This window comes from Galeopterus variegatus, unplaced genomic scaffold (genome assembly GCF_000696425.1).
Source record: "Galeopterus variegatus unplaced genomic scaffold, G_variegatus-3.0.2 Scaffold165, whole genome shotgun sequence".
In the NCBI taxonomy this organism is placed as follows: domain Eukaryota; kingdom Metazoa; phylum Chordata; class Mammalia; order Dermoptera; family Cynocephalidae; genus Galeopterus; species Galeopterus variegatus.
This window is the reverse complement of record NW_007726276.1, coordinates 450163-466408: the sequence shown is the minus strand read 5'-3', so window position 1 is coordinate 466408 and position 16246 is coordinate 450163. Positions and strand designations below refer to the sequence as shown.

The window sequence follows — 16246 nt, the reverse complement described above, 5'->3', positions numbered from 1 at the left end:
CCCCCCCGCCGCCCATCTACAGCATATCTGGAACCACAAATCTAAATCAACAAAGACACCAAACCCAGGGACCAAGTCACTGACTTGGCTGACAACACTATGCAGTTCAGGCAAGGCCTGGTTTCCTGTTTCTGAAGTTTAGGAAAGGCCAAACAATTCTCAGGGATAAGTGGGATATAATTCTGGGACCGAATCAATGGCTGCTATTCTGCAGGATCCCTGAAGCTGTACAAAGGCTGAACTGTCCCTCAGGAATGGGCGATCAGTCCCTTTCATCATCAGCTGTCCTACCAGAAGACTGCACTCACCAGCTTCTCCAAATGGGAGGGGTGTGTTTACTGTGGAGGATGAAAACTGTTGTTTATTAGCTTGGATGTCTTTATATTTCTTGCTGCCTCTATCTATCCCTCTACTTTTCTACTCAGAGCTTTGTAAAGTCTTGAAAGTCCCAATGGAGGAACTTTTGTCCATGCCTTGACCGCGGCATTAAAGGGGAAGTTGCTCCCCTTGAAGACCAGGGTGGTGGTAACAAGGGTGCTCAGACTGAATGAACTCCACAGGGAGGTGTGATCTGGGGTTCAGTTTAATACGTGAGCGTAGATTCCCTGTTTCTTTCCCAGTTCACTGTTAGTAGACTTCCAGCCCTTATGTCAGATGTAAGTTAAGTGCAAATACTTCCTTGGAAGGGTGACATTTTGGAAGGGTGACACATTTTGCTATTACTGTTCACCTACAGCTCCAAGGAGGCTCAGTAATAGAGAAAGAGAAGCCATAAGAGTAGCAAAAGTCCAGCTTCTTAGGAAGACTGGGGCTTATCAAAAGCAACCTTGGCCTTTCTCCTGCTGTACGTGGGGCATGCCTGCAGAAGGGTGGTCCTAAATGAGGTTGCTCTCCGCCAATAGGGGGTTTGATCTCTGCAAGCATGCCTGCCATTTCCATGTGCCACTATTATCTTCATGCTTAACAGTGTCCTTGAGGTGTGCCTGTTCTTATATAAGAGTGCCCTCTTTTGGCTCATCAGACAGAAGTTGCTAAGCTTCTCTGGAGAGTATGAGAAAAGCTATTACATCCAAAACAACTCCCATTCTAGGCGGATTCATGAGGAAGTGTCTGAGAGTAAACTCCCCCCGGTGACTGCTGGGATAAAGGAACAAGTCATTGAAATGGGAGGCACACTTGGTGACATGGTGAGCATGGCATGTTTCCTATAACATCCAGGACCCCGGAAATTATTAAGGACTGAAGCTGGACACTTCTTCATGAGGCCTTTTAATCTCTAAGAGACCTTCAGTTTTAATGTCACAAAGTGAGACACAACATTTAATCTAACAAAGGCGGTGAACGTTCTGTAGAATACACATGGAGTGACTTCCAGGACATTCTAACCGACTTTCTTACAAAGATTTTTTTGTTTGTTTGGATCCGCCTACCAGCCAGCTGCCAAAAAAAAAAAAAAAAAAAAATTAGTTTCCTTCAGGTCAGCAATCCTTTATTTTGGGGAGAGACTGGAAGGAGGAGAGGGTGACAGATACAAGCTATAATTCAAGAGGGTGATACAAGGAAGGTCAGGCAGGACAGAATGATGTGTGAGATCATGTTAGAAATATCACCAGATTCCTTTGGGAGTTATAAATGTGCCTTAATTCTTGTCCTTGCCAAACATCCTATAATAGTATGACAAGATTTTATTTATTATCACAGTCAAATTGGACTCTTAGGCTCTGGGTAGGCTACAGGTATGGAATGTCAGTCATGGCTCTTAGAATCACTGAATGGCTCTTGTTAGGTCATTAAGGAAAGGATTCAAGATGTGACCCTCCACAGAAAATGTCATTTTCTTCAGGCTGGAGAGGAACCCGTTTATTTTTATTAGACACCTAGTTGGTTTTGCATTGAAAGGGCCACGTGTTTGTACCTGAAACAAGGAAAGGAAAGAAATATCCCATTTTAAAACCAAGTCTCCCAGATGGGTTGGGTATTGTAATTATGAAGCTTAAGCTTTTGTTGCCTAATTTTAATGCATTTGAATAGAAAATGCTTTATACATATAGAACCTTGAAAGGAAATAATTACAAAGTATGTAAATAGACATTTCCATATGCTAATATATACCTGTACCTAACTATATTTGCTTTTATGGACATTAAGTATATTAAATTAAATATACATGTTATTAAATATTTATGGTCAATTTTCTGTTTTTTTGATGCAAAGATGGACATATTCCACCAGAACCAGCCATGTGTGTGAAAAAGCAGACAGACACTTTGGGGAAATATTAATTGGAATATACATATCTGAGAACTTAGTTCTGCTTTCGAGTAATAATTCACCAGAACATTTGTTTCAATCTGTTTAGTCCAATTATTTTATAACAGCTTCCTATCACAGGCCTCAGGTTTGACCTTCAATCACACCTATTCACAGTATACATAAAATATTAAGATTAGATAGATTCTCATTGGAGAGTCATCTTAAAAATAAACTTTAGTAACACATAGTTAGAAAACCAGGAGAAAAGAGAAATTTTTAGGAATAGTTTTATAGTCCAAATATAACATAGGATAAAAATGCCCAGAGAAAAATGTAAAGACTCAACTTTTAAATACTGCCAAAAGAAAAAAAAAAAAAGTAACATAACAGAAACTTACTAATAAACTTTCTTAAAAGGCTGTTGTAAAAGAAAGGGAATAATCTGCTCTGAAGAGACAATTCAAAATCTGGTATCCAATTACATCATCAGAATGCCTTTAAAAAATTAAATTTCAAATAGGAAATCTATAATAATATGGATCTATAGGAACACAGAAAATGTTCATAATATTAATTATAAGGAGGCAATATCTGGAGCTTCTAAAACATTTTTTTTCCAATGGTGAGGTTTCAAAATGGGTAGTAGGGGAAAAACATCTATCATTTTAAGGTTTCTTGATAGAAATCAAGATTTCTTTTAAGTTCTTTCTCCTTGGAGATGCCTAAAGGTTGGCTATTGTTGAAATAAAATATGACACTCAAACATAATTAGCTGAGTAGGAGACAGAGAATCCTCTACAATCAAATATTTTTTTTTTTGTCTTTTTCGTGACCGGTAAGGGGATTGCAACCCTTGTTGTGGTGTCGCCCGCACCGCGCTCAGCCAGTGAGCGCACCGGCCAGTCCTATATAGGATCCGAACCCGTGGCAGGAGCGTCACTGCGCTCCCAGCGCCGCACTCTCCCGAGTGCGCCATGGGGCCGGCCCTCAAATCTTAATTAGAGGACACAGCTGACTTTTGTTCTTCTTCAAACACTATACCCTACCCCATCCTAGTTTTAACCTTCCCTTCATATCCACTTTAAGATGCCAAAGTCTGTTTAGGAGTAACAAACTTTTATGGATTAAGATCCCACTATTTTCATTTTATGGAGAGATTTGGGTTCAATTCTGAAATGCCATCCAGTCTCTGAAGTTCTTTGACAACTCCATATGTTTTGCTAAACAGTAGCTCTTAGAGCAAAATCGTGGAACCATTTGGCCCTAGGAGATATTTTGAGAATACTTATGCCTTGTAAGGGCATGTAACAACTACCATTTAACAATTCACCAGACAAAAATGACTACTGGGTCACTGCCAGCTACAATTCCTGCATCTCAAAATTTTTAATAATTAATATAAAAGAAAAAGGAGCCAAGAGAAGCCCCCTCTGCCCAGAAGCAGGCAAGAACCAGAGCATGCCCAGGATCCTAGGCAGAAGCTGAGGGCAGCAGCACCTGCCTGGAAGCAGACAAAGAGCATGCTGAAAACACCACATCTGTGTGAGTGGCTCACAGCAGCTTCCACCACAGCAATGGCTGCCACAAAAGTGGCTTGATGCTACAGCAGTAGCCACAGCCACCATGAAGGTGGCCCACCAGACACTCAAATGCACTGACACAAGGAGAGTCACCAGTGGAGATCAGAAAAAGAAGAGGATGTCCCTTTCCTCAGAGCCCACTCCACAGTAACAGAAGAAGCAACTGCTCTACTAGATGACCAGACATCAATGTAGAGATACTTGAAATATGAAAACCCAAGAAACTATGACACCACCAAAAGAATACAATAATTCTCAAATACCAGGCACTATATAACAGGAAACCCTTGAAATGACTGAAAAGGAATTCTGATCAACAATCTTTAGGAAATTCACTGAGATATTGGAAGACTCAGATAACAATGAAATGAGAAAAAAAACCAGGATATGCAGGAGGAAATCTACAAAGAGATTAATACCTTAAAAAAGAATGTAGCAGAACTCATGGAACTTAAAGATTCACTCAGTGAAATAAAAAACATAACCAAGAGCTTAAGCGGCAGGCTAGAACAAACAGAAGAAAGAATTCCTGACCTTGAAGATAGTCTTTTTGAAATAACTCAGGTGGACAAAAGAAAAAAAAAAAAAAAAAGGAAGAGGATTTAAAAGAATGAAGAAAATCTAAGAGAGCTAGCAGACAACCTTAAGTGCACAAACATTTGAAACATGGGTGTTCCAGAAGAAGAGGAGAAAGGAAAAGTCATAGAAAACCTATTCAATGAAATAACGGAAAACTTCGCAGGTTTAGGGAGAGACTCAAAGATCCTCAAACATATTTGACCCAAAAAGATCCTCTGCGAGACACATTATAGTCAAACTGGCAAAGCTCAGCGACAAAGAGAGAACCTTAAAACAAGCAAGAGAAAAGCATCAAGTCACCTATAAGAGAGCCCCTATCAGACTAAAAGCAGACTTCTCAACAGAAACTCTACAGGCCAGAAGAAAATGGGATGATTTACTCATAACAATATTTATAAAAAAAACCAACCCTGCCAGCCAAGACACTGTAAACAGAAAGGCTATCTTTCAGAAATGAGGAAAAAAGTATATTTTCCAGACAAACAAGAACTGCAGGAGTTCACCACCACATGACCAGCCTTACAAGAAGTTCTCAAGGAAGTTCTGCATCTGGAATACAAAAAATGATAATCACTATCATGAATACACAAGAAACAACAAAACCCACTAGGAGAACAAAAATGTAAATGAGAAAGAGAAAGAAACTAAATCTTACCACCACAAAAACCAATAATAGCAATGTATTAATGCCCTTCTTTTTTTCTTTTCTTGGTCAATCCTGATAAAGGTTTGCAAATTTTGTTGATCTTTTCAAAGAATCAACTTTTTGTTTTGTTGATTTTTCTCTATTGTTTTTTAATTCCCTATTTCATATACTTCTGTTGTAAGCTTTGTTATGTCCTACTTATATTTGCTTTTGGTTTAGTTTGCACTTTTCCTATTTTCTTAAGGCAGGAGTTTACGTTACTGATTTGAGATTTTTCTTTTTTCTTTTTTTTTTCCTTTTTGTCTTTTTTCATGTCCGGCAACGGATTGCAACCCTCAGTGTCGCGCCCGTACCGGACCGGGACCGGCAACGGGATTGCAACCCTCGGTGTTGCTCCCACACCTCGCTCAGCCAGTGAGTGGGAACCGGTCTGTATGTGGGATCCGAACCCTCAGCGGGAGCGCCTCCGCGCTCCGAAGCGGCGCACTGTAGCAGTGCGCCACCGGGCCAGCCCAAGATTTTTCTTATTTTTAATATTGGTGTTAAAGTATAAATTTCCCTCTAAGCACTGCATGAGCCCTGTGTCCTATAAATTTTGATATGTTGCTTTTAAATCTGGTTTTTTAATTTTTTTATTGAATCATAATTGATTATACATATTTTTGGAGTTAAACATCGACTATGTTGATCAAATCAATATAATTAGCATATACATTATTGCGAATTGTACTTATTCTTTATGCCCCTTATTAATTCTCTCCCCATCCCCCTTTTCTTCCCTCCTCCCCCCTCTGGTAATCCTAGTTTTCTCCTTCTGAAAGAGTAATGGTTACTGTGTTGCCTAGATGATCTGCCCAGTGCTGAGAGAGGTTTGTTCAGGTCCCCTACTATTATTGTAGCATAGATGCTGCTTCTATTACTCTGGAATGGGCTTTGTGGAGAGAGAGACCCTCCTCTTTTCTTTGGTCTCTGCTGGTGACTCTCCTTGTGTAAATGCATGTGAGTGGCTGGCAGGCCATCTGCATGGTGGTTGTGGCATCTAGCCTCTTTTGTGGCAGCTGTGGCTATGTGGTGGATGTGGTGGACTACCCACGTGGAAGTGGTGTTTTGGCATGCTTCTTGCCTGGATATGGGATCAGGGGTCGTCCCCAGATCCATGTCTCAGAACCCCAGGCAGGCCTCATGGCAGGGATGGGCCCCATAGCAGGGGCAGCCTGCCTGGTTGTGGGAGGAGGGGTCATCTAAGCAATTTAGTTTCTAACTTGTAAACTCAAATCTACATTAGATTATGATATTTTAAAATAAAAATGAATCACCCAGAAAATAATCATTTATAGCCAAACTAGCATTTTAAAGTCATGAATAATTCCTAGTTTTGAATAAGTAGGATGTTAACAACCAAGCATTTTGAAGCAACTTGGTAAAAGTAATTGCATTTTCTAGATTTACCAGAAAATTTTGATATGAATCCTGGATATGTCTACTTCTTCATATAAACAGGTGTTTTTGATATATTTTGTTTAAATATTCAAATTATGTTAACAAAAAAGGACATACAAACATGTATAATGAGGTTGCTTCCATTATTTTTAAATTACTTTAAATATTTAATTGGGAAAACTTGTTAGCAGTAGTGTTACAGGGCACACAGATCTGGCTGCCTGATCCCTTTCAAAAACAGACCACTCAAAAGTCAAATAGTTGGTGCAAATGGAAGTCAGCTTTTATTCAGGAATACTGGTGACCCGAGGAGAGATGTTAGGCTAATCCATCTCTCCAGTAAACCTGAAAGAGAATGGCCAGGCTAAAGCCATCTCAAAGACTCAAATTTACTGAGTTTTAAAGAGTTCCAAGAGAATGGAATGTGGGAAATGAAAAGCAGGAGGAAAGGGGGATGTGAGTGGTGAGGGCTTTAAGCAAGGTCTCAGGTGCAAAATCTTGCCAAAACTCCATCTAGTTTCTGCTCCTGTACCTTCCTGTTATCTCATGGTCCTGCTGGAGGGGTGGAATCAGCATAGCTTTATTGATGTCTTCCTTGGTTTCCCAGGGTCTGCAAATTTGCAGCTGCAGGCTGGCTGGAAAACAACTTTACATTCATGTAAATAATGTCATCTTGCCCCATAACCAAGGCTCAGAATATCAAATAACCATGGGAGAAGAGGGAACTCAGAGAAATGAGTGCCAAGAAAAAGAACTGTGTCCTTTAAAAATCTCTTAGAGACTATGTGGTTTTAGGTCCCAACATAGCTTCAGTCCTGTTCATTTCAGTAGTAGGTCTTTGCTTTGGGACAACTCAATGATCATGTAGTTGTCTATGTGTTCTAGCCAAATTTTCTACACTGATGTGAGAAAGGGGAGAATAATCTATTCAGGGTTTGTTATTGGCCTAGATGGAACATGCCTGAAATGGCTATCACTTGGTTATTAGGTCTTGGTGCCAAATTTCATTCAAGTCTCTGCTCAAACATCCTCTAAATGGAGAGGACTTTCCTAACCATCCATCTAAAATAGCACTCACGCTTTTCATTGCTCTATCCCGTTCCCATCACCTTTTCCAGCATAGAACTCATGACTGATGGACACATCATATATTTATTTACTTGTTCATTGTCTCTTTACTAGAATGTATGTTCTAAGACAGCAGGGACATTATTTTAAATACTGCTATAGCAAATCATGATCTGCCATCTGCAAGCTGAAGGCCTGGAAAGCTGGTGGTGTAATTCAGTCCAAGCTCAAAAAACCAGAAGAGCCAATGGTATAAATCCCAAGCTGAGTCCAGAGGGCCAAAAACTAGGAGTGTCAATGCCCAAGGGCAGGAGAAAATGGATGTCCCAGCTCAAGCAGAGAGAGCTAATTTGCCCTTCTTCTGCCTTTTTCTTCTATTTAATTCCTCAACAGATTGGATGATGCCCACCCACATTAGTGAGGGTGGATCTTTTTCTCAGTCTGTCAATTCAAATGCTGTCTCTTCCAGAAACACCCTCACAGACACACCCAGAGATAATGTTTTACTAGCTGTCTGGGCATCCCTTAGCCCAGTCAAGTTGACACAAAATTAACCATCATACCTGCTAATTCAAATAAAAAAATTTGTTTGCTTAGAAACACAAAATTGTACCTCAGTGTCTACCCTCAAATTAAAGGCCACTGCTATGGTTTTCATCTATAATTGCCTAAAGGAATATTGTGAATTTAAAAATACGAATTATACCCCTAGCCCATTGTTGAAGGGGCATTTACCAAGAAAATATCTCCAACAGGAAACACTCTGTTCCTTGAGTTGGCAATTGCCTCTCTCAGTCATTCTGAGTTTTCCTCTCCACAGCTCTGGTTCTTCTCTTCAGGCCCGCTCAGAACTAGCTCCTGTCACTGAGGGAGAGAGTGCTGGCTGCTGACCTGCAGGAGGCCAGCGCTGCTGCTGCTCTGTTTGCCTCAGGCTTCAGGTCCTCTTGCTTGCAGTGTCCTTCAGCTCCTGTGGGCAGATGCTCTGGGCCTGCCTCTCGGTTTCTGGACTTCTCTGCCTTCCTCTGCCCCTGGGAGTCTGTGTCATCTTCCCCATGTGGCTGCCATGTGGCTCCAAGTTCCCAGAGTGTTTACCTGCTGCCTGGTGTGTCCAAACTATCTGGTTGAATTTAAGTTTTGTTTCTGAAAGCCCAAGTCTTTGCAAAAGCACATTAAGAACTGATAGTCAGAATTCTTTCATTGAACTTTCCTAAACAGCAGCTGTTAGGGCTGCTGAATTCCTAAATGTGTAAATGTCCTTCACTTTTCTTGATTTTTAAGATTTGTTTTCAGGAAAATAGAAATTGCAATTGGAAGGCAAAATGCACATTTCAGCAATATATACAGGAACAAATTTATTCTTACATTGGCTACGGATAACACACTGTTCCTCAGTGTCTATAAACAGGCTGGTTCATAGTTCTAATTAATTAACTTTATTAACTTAGAGCTGAAAAGAGGTGGCAACTTAAGGACATAAAAGCAGTGGACCTCACCAGACTAGTTCCATATACCTGTTTTTTAACTGAAGGTAAAAGGGCAGTCACTTAGTTATCACATGTAATAAAGCAAAATAGATGCTTGAGACAGACTGCATAGCACAGTCTGTCTCCAGCTTATCCAAAGAAGATATTCACTGAGAGAAAGAGAGAATGAAGAAAGCAATTCTTTTTTCATTTAGTGCAAGTAGCAAGTTTATTTTCTTTGATATGGAATTAACAGAGCAATGATGCTCAAATGAGGTAAAATTACATTTGCATGTGAACACCTATTCAGATTTTTGCCAAAGCTAGTGATTGTCATATCAAAATATTGGAATTACAAGTTTGTCCACAAAAATCAAGAAATTTGTTACTTGGGAAGTTTCAAAATGGCAATTTTAGCCCGGTGTCATAATTACCAGGGGAAAAATGCTCTCTTGGCTAAGACCAGGAGTTTCAGCAGCATTGTAACACTGTGTATACTCACTTTATACAAAAGAACATGCATTGGGTAGAGAGAGTGCATACATTCTCATTGCATCACTTTTGGAAATGTGCTCAATTGCTTATAGTCCCCTACAGAGTCTAATTAACATGAACTCGACAATGATGATCATGAGGTTACCATTCATTTCCTACAGCTTTGATATCGTCAGTTACATGTTTTTGATGTTATGCTGGTAGCACGGGTAGACCCCAATTAAGGAGAAACCTGGGCCTATATAAATAATATACATGGACTATACATGGATATGTAGCAAGATTTGAGGTTGATGATTTGACATTCATTAATGTTGAAAATAGTAAAGTAAAAATTACCGTGTCTTAGAAAGATGGTATTTTCTGAGGACACATTGCTGAACACATGGCCACCTACCTGCTCTCTAAAGCAATATGTATAATTTAGCCACCAAATATAGAACAGATGAATACCAGGAGCCATAAAAAGCGTTAAAACCCATTACCTTCTTGAATAAGCCAAAACCTCAAGTACATAGAAAAAGCATTGCAATCGTGTATTTAGCTTTATTTTCTAATGTATATCATAATTTAAAACTATATAAAGTAACTTATATAAAAGCAATTTTTTCAAGTGTTATAGCTTAGAGCATGGCTTTATATTTGGCTTAATCATTTTTTACCAGTTTAATTTATAAGGCTCGTAATCTTGCCAGCAGGGCTTCAACTTCGGGAACTGATTCGTTTTTAGAAACAGAGCCAAGAAGATCCATTTCCTTTTTTCTGTTGCTTTCTACATTACAGGCTTCCTTCTTCTCAACTGCCTTGATCCTTCCTGTAGACGTATGAGTGTCTAGATTATAATTAAGCTCCTTGGTGACTGGAGTCCTTGTTGAGTTGCAATTGATATTGTAGTGTGAACGTGACCCTTCTGTCAACTGCATTTTCTGATTTTCTACAGTGAGGAAGAAAGAAACAGAAAACTTATCACTATGATAAGGACTGTGCATTTTATGAAATGTAAACTTAAAATAATTATTTTCAATAAACAGTTCTTAGGCTAAACTAAAAACATTCAACAGAGTAAGGTAGATTTAAAATAAACACACAGAGGTTAAGAATTGAATAAAATATAATAGATAACCATCTCAATAGCACCAGTGTCTCTTTCCTTCTTTCTTTATGCCTGAAATGCTTGTCACTTGGTGATTATCAGGGCCTGGTCTCATATCTTTCAGGTCTCTGCTAGAATGCCATTTAAATGGAGAGACCTCCCCTAACCCTCTATCTAAAATAGCACTCACTCTTTTTATTGGTCTATTGCCTTTCTCCCATCTTCTCCTTCAGAGAACGCAAGACCACCACACACATCATATATTTGTTTACTTGTCCATTGTCTGTCACTTTACGAGAATGTATGCTCCAAGACAACAGGGACATTATTTTAAGTACTGCTGTAGCTTCAGTGCTTAAAATGGCCCTGTTACAAAGTAGGTGCCTAATAAATGTGTTGGGTAAAGAAAGTATCTCTGTACTCTCTGACCTAAGATAAGCATTAGTTCAAATAATTATGAGATTAATTTCCTTTTTGAACCAAACCAAGGAGGAAAGTTTCTAATAAGAATTTTAAAAGTCAATAATTTTCCTTAAGTGAAAAAATGAATTTGGCAGGCAAATAGTTAAAACTTCTTAGGAGACCATGATTATGTCATAAGTTAATTGTCAACTATATACACATCTATACATACAGGCATGAACACACATACGCACATATATCCTTTTATTGGTAAGAGATGGTGATCTTGACTTATCAAGGCTGTGAGGAGGTGCAGTAGCTAATGATTAAATGGCTGTGGCTGATTGACTTTCCCAAAGAGACCTAGATTTTCTTTTAATTAACTGAATCTCACATTGCACAGCCTTATGAGTGATCTCTCTCATATATCTCAAACTGGTAAAAATAAACAGATATCCTCAATATTCATGTAACCTTGAACAGGGTTTGAAAATGGCTTCAACAAACTTGACATGACATTTAAAGTTTTTTGGTTATTCGCTGAGAGATGTTCCATTATCCCAATAGTAATGACTTTGGAGCACAAGCAGTCACTCATGACAGTGTGTTTTATGTGAGTGCTGAAAATTCCAACTGAAAACAGCTTGTACATTAAAAGGTGGCTGCTGAAGATATTTACTGCACTGTCATTTCCTGACCAGGGGCTTCCAGTGATGGATGAGTATTTTACACACTTTCTTGGACAATCTCCACAAATTATAGAAGTATGATCACCTTTTAGCTGTTGGAAGAAAATAAATACACTTTTCCTATCACCTTCTCTATCAGGTGGGCAATTGTTACTCAAAAATCAAAATCGAATAGAGCAGTGATTTTCTCTTAGAGCAGTTTATGCTCTGTGGCTTCTAATGTACATACTGTGTTTGTAGGAAAGAGCACAGTGGACATATACCTGCAGTTCTCATGACCACATAAATGTATGTTTTTTTCTAGCACCCACCCTTCTGCCTCAGAGAGTGCTTGAAAATTGCATTTGTAGCAGGGTCCAGATTTTTAGTCAGTTTACTGCTCCTTCCCTTGAGTGGTCCTATCTTCTGTCGTTTGATTTCTTGTAAACTCATTGTGACGATACCTCCAACAAACAAGTTAATTCTGCTACTGGGCAACTCTAATTGAATGTTTGATGGCAGAGATTAAATTGGCTTAGATATGGGTCTGGAATATGAAAAGAATATGTGCACTAATGAACTACGTGTTGTTAAAAACAAGGAGATTATATATGTATGAAAAAATATGTTCACTAATGAGCTGCATGCTGTCAAAAACAAGTAGATTTATATATTTATATGTGTGTGTGTGTGTGTGTGCAAATAAAATCCTGTAGTTTCCATGGCTATACTGTATCAAGCCCAATTCCATACGTGGCAAAGTAAAAAGAATGAGATTTTGAGGTAAACCTGTGTTGAAATCCAAGCTCTACCATTTGGCTTTAAAAGGTTACATAACCTCTTCAAGTCTCAGGTTCTAATAATCAACCTTGCAGAGTACCTGTGAGGATTAAAGGAAATAATATGGGTGACACCTACTTAGAGGTACTCTCCTTCCTTCCTCTTTCAAAGCTTTCTAAAGGAGGATCTCCCACCCAAGGCTGAGGGCTTATTCAGAGGCGCTGACCTTTCTGACTTTCTAGTGACCATACCAAGTGAGGCTGAAATACCATCTTATGAATAGTGTGTATTCATATAGCACCTTTATTTATAAAGTAGTTGTTGCACTTTAAGTGTTACCTCCCTCATTTTATAGATTGAAGGGTGAAAGCAAAAGGAGGTAAAGTCACTTGCTTAGATGTAGTTACTGAGTAAATTGGTGGCAGAAGCCAAATGCTGTCTCTAGAGAGACTGAGGCTGTCTTAAAGACATTTGAAAAGCTTTTTGCCAAAGAAAAGTGTTAAGTAATTCAAAGCTAAGTTTCATAATAATGATGTCCTGTACTTCAAAATGCTTTCTGTCACATTGAATTCTCGTAATAACTTTGTAAAGCAGATAGTATACCTATGTAAACTACCTTCCTACAGTATGTCCAAGGTCACACACATCCTGCTTTCCTTTCCTGGTCTCACTTAAATTCATGACTATAAATGTCAAGCACGACCTTAATCCCATTACAATTCCCTAGTCCATTCCCTCTTCTATTCTTTTAGACAACAATTTCACACCTTTCCTCTCTTTTCAAACCTCCAACATGTCCTCCCTCACTTTCATTTAACTCATTCACAGAAGCAACCAGAAGAGAACTCCCACAAGCTCCCCCCGAACATCTCTGATCTACCTGCTGCACACACATGCATTCCTTCCCTCCCCTTAGGATCAATCAACCTTCTGTGCTCCCCTGTGAGGATGAGCCCTCAAGGTGAGCACCAGATACTGCTTCGCTTGTCTATCCAAAGACATCCCTCTGGCAGCTGTATCCTCTCTCTCCTGCACTGTAAACGTTTCCTTCTCCCTGTGGCTATTCCCTTCAGCATACAAGTATATAACCCCAATCTTCAGACAAAAAAATCTGTCTCCACATCCTACTCCAGCTCCTACCTCAATTCTTGGCTCCCTTTATAGCAAAACATCCTGAAATAATTGCCCATACTTCCTCTCTTCTCACTTTTCTCTTGAAACCACTCCAGTCTTGCTTTTGATGCTTTACTCTCCCAAAACTGTTCTTGTTAAGGTCGCTAATGAACTGTGTGTTGCCAAAAACAAGGACTGCATATCCATTTGGATAGCTTCGTCCTCCTTTACTCGACCTATACCAGATCCAAGGATGAAATGTCCAACACAGCCTGGGTTTTCTTTTAGTGTTTGGTCTTTGAACTTCTTTGGAGGCTTAGATGAATAACAGTGAATGGGCCCATGCAAGCAAGAGCATTTCTATCCTTCTGAGAAAACTCAGAATAGCCGTAGGCTTGCTTTAGGGACAAAATGATAAGAGAAAAACTAAGATGGAAAACTCCTCTGTGGTTTCAGGTGAGAAGCAACAGGCAAGACAGTATAAAAAGGAAAGAGGCTGTTGCTGAGGCTACTAAAGAAATAAAAAAGAAAGCGCACAAGGGCTTTTGAAAGAAGGAGTTTACAGCTCTGCTAGGAATTCCTAGATAACAATTCTTTACTCCCAGCCCTCACATTTATCTCTCAGCACCCCAGCAGCCCCCATCCCAGTCCACAGCTTCCTCTCATGTTGTCCCCAGCCATGGGAAACCAAAACTGTGAACTTGAGGGAGTCACATCTTAAATTGCAAAGCAGATAAATGAAACGGTTGGATGAGTTGCCTAGCCCACTGCAACTAGAGAAAATGATGACAGGTAGAGAAAGCTCCCAGGTTGGAGGTTCCTTTTACATAGAAATCTTATTATAATGCTGGTTCAAGGCCCGGTGTCTTTTGCATTGGTTTGTCATTGGTGGCTTTGTGTGGGCTAGACCAGAGACCAAAATTCCATGCAAAAACTGCACTTAGTTTCTAACTGGCTGACTTCCAAATGACAGGGGGATGCCATAACCGTATAAGTTGGAGACAGGTCTATCTAGGTGCACAGAGGCATAAATAAATTATATTTTGAGGCAAGTGGACTCATCCTTTTCCTATGAAATCAGACAGTTACAAATACAAGATGACACACTTGGGCCCATGGACTCAAAGAAAGGTAAGGCTGGGGTTTCAATAAAAAGAAGCATTTCTATTTCTCCTCAACTCCAATCCTTACCAATACACATTTTTAAATGAAAACTAAAAATATCAGGGCAAAGTAGAATGATTGCTTAATTCTCCAAAGAGAGGAAGTTCGTGCCATTATTTTATGAATCAAATCCCAGGCTTTTTTTTTTTTTTTTTTAAGATATTACAATTGATGTCTGTGTATGATGTATTTAGGATGACTGCCAATATCCAGGGCCACAGGGGCTTGTAGTACAGATAGGCAAAGAACCAGATGCTATTTTTAGTATCTGAACAGTAAGGGGATCCAATCCGTACATCTTGTATTTGCATTTCTGTGGAAATACACAGGCCATTTTCCTTTAAGTCAGGAGGACTCACTTATTTCAGTTCCTCATATGGTTCTTACTGAGAGGATGGAATCTGGGGTCCCACCGCACCTTTTTTTCTGAAACTGAATGAAATGTTGAAAATTGTTGGAAAGTTGAATGGCTTTTAAATATAGAGAACCCACTGTACTAAAAATGAGAATAAAGCCCTTAAACCACATCCGGTGTTGGGTCCCAAATGACCTTTGGCAGAATATAGATTTGGATGACAAAGCTAAAAAACAACAACAACAACAACAAAACAAACTCACAGTGCTGCCCTAACATTTCCATTATTTCTTAGCAACACAAAAGACACAGGAAACCAGGAAAGTTGCTGACTTAAAAAAGTAAATATAAATACATGCAACTTGGCATCTAAATGAGGAAATATTTCAGCCAGCAGTTGTTCCACTTCTTGAGCTAAGAAGGCAAGGCTAAGGCCCTTGGGGAAACCTTCTCAGCTGCAGGAAATATCAGTTATGGTTCAGAAAGAGGCATTATTCCCTTTAAGTCAGTATTGATCCCCCATCACATTGTGGTTCTAATGGGCACTGGCTTCTTAGAAGTGCCAACTCTCAGATGAAATATAAAATTGAGCTCCTGCCTTTTGTGGCCAACGATGAGCCTGTGGCAGCCTTGACAGGAGGAAGATTATAGAACTCTGGTGTCCTAAATTGACTGCATCTATTCAGTCTTCCTGAAATTTGGTCTGTTCTTACAATTCCTTACATTTTGCTCTTAACTATTACTTTGACCTACTAAGTAGCTGTTTTGTTTCATCTCAGGAATGGCTTCATTTCGGTAAGGAAAAAAAAAAAAATGACCCATAAATATAACTTTAAAAGCACCGCTGGGTCTACATGATGGTAAAGTGTGTGACAAATATATGTTTTTAATCTATGCAATACCAAAGTTAGTGCTGGCCGCTTGCAGCCCAGATCCCTGTGGCTTTCCTCACTGCTAATTTACTGATGCTATAAGTAATTGTCTTCCCTTGATTTCATTTTGCTGTTTATTTTATCTTATGTATTGAAAATATATAAAAATGATAAAAAGAGCAAAAGGGCACTTTGTATATAGTTAAAATCCATTAGGGAGTACCAGGAAACTCTTATTGAAACCAATTACATACTAAATAAATAAATAAAACAAG

The 16246-nt window shown here is 39.2% G+C and overlaps 1 protein-coding gene across 1 annotated transcript in view; it reads right to left on the bottom strand.

The window, feature by feature from the left end:
- Window positions 1-9231: 9231 nt before the first annotated feature.
- The window catches only part of DIAPH3 (diaphanous-related formin 3), a 428227-nt gene continuing 421212 nt past the window's right edge, over window positions 9232-16246 (bottom strand). Inside the window, exon 25 of the mRNA XM_008594695.1 lies at window positions 9232-10458. Within this exon, the coding sequence (XP_008592917.1) occupies window positions 10196-10458 (263 nt within the window). The 3' untranslated portion in view covers window positions 9232-10195. The remainder of the gene's footprint in view (window positions 10459-16246) is intronic.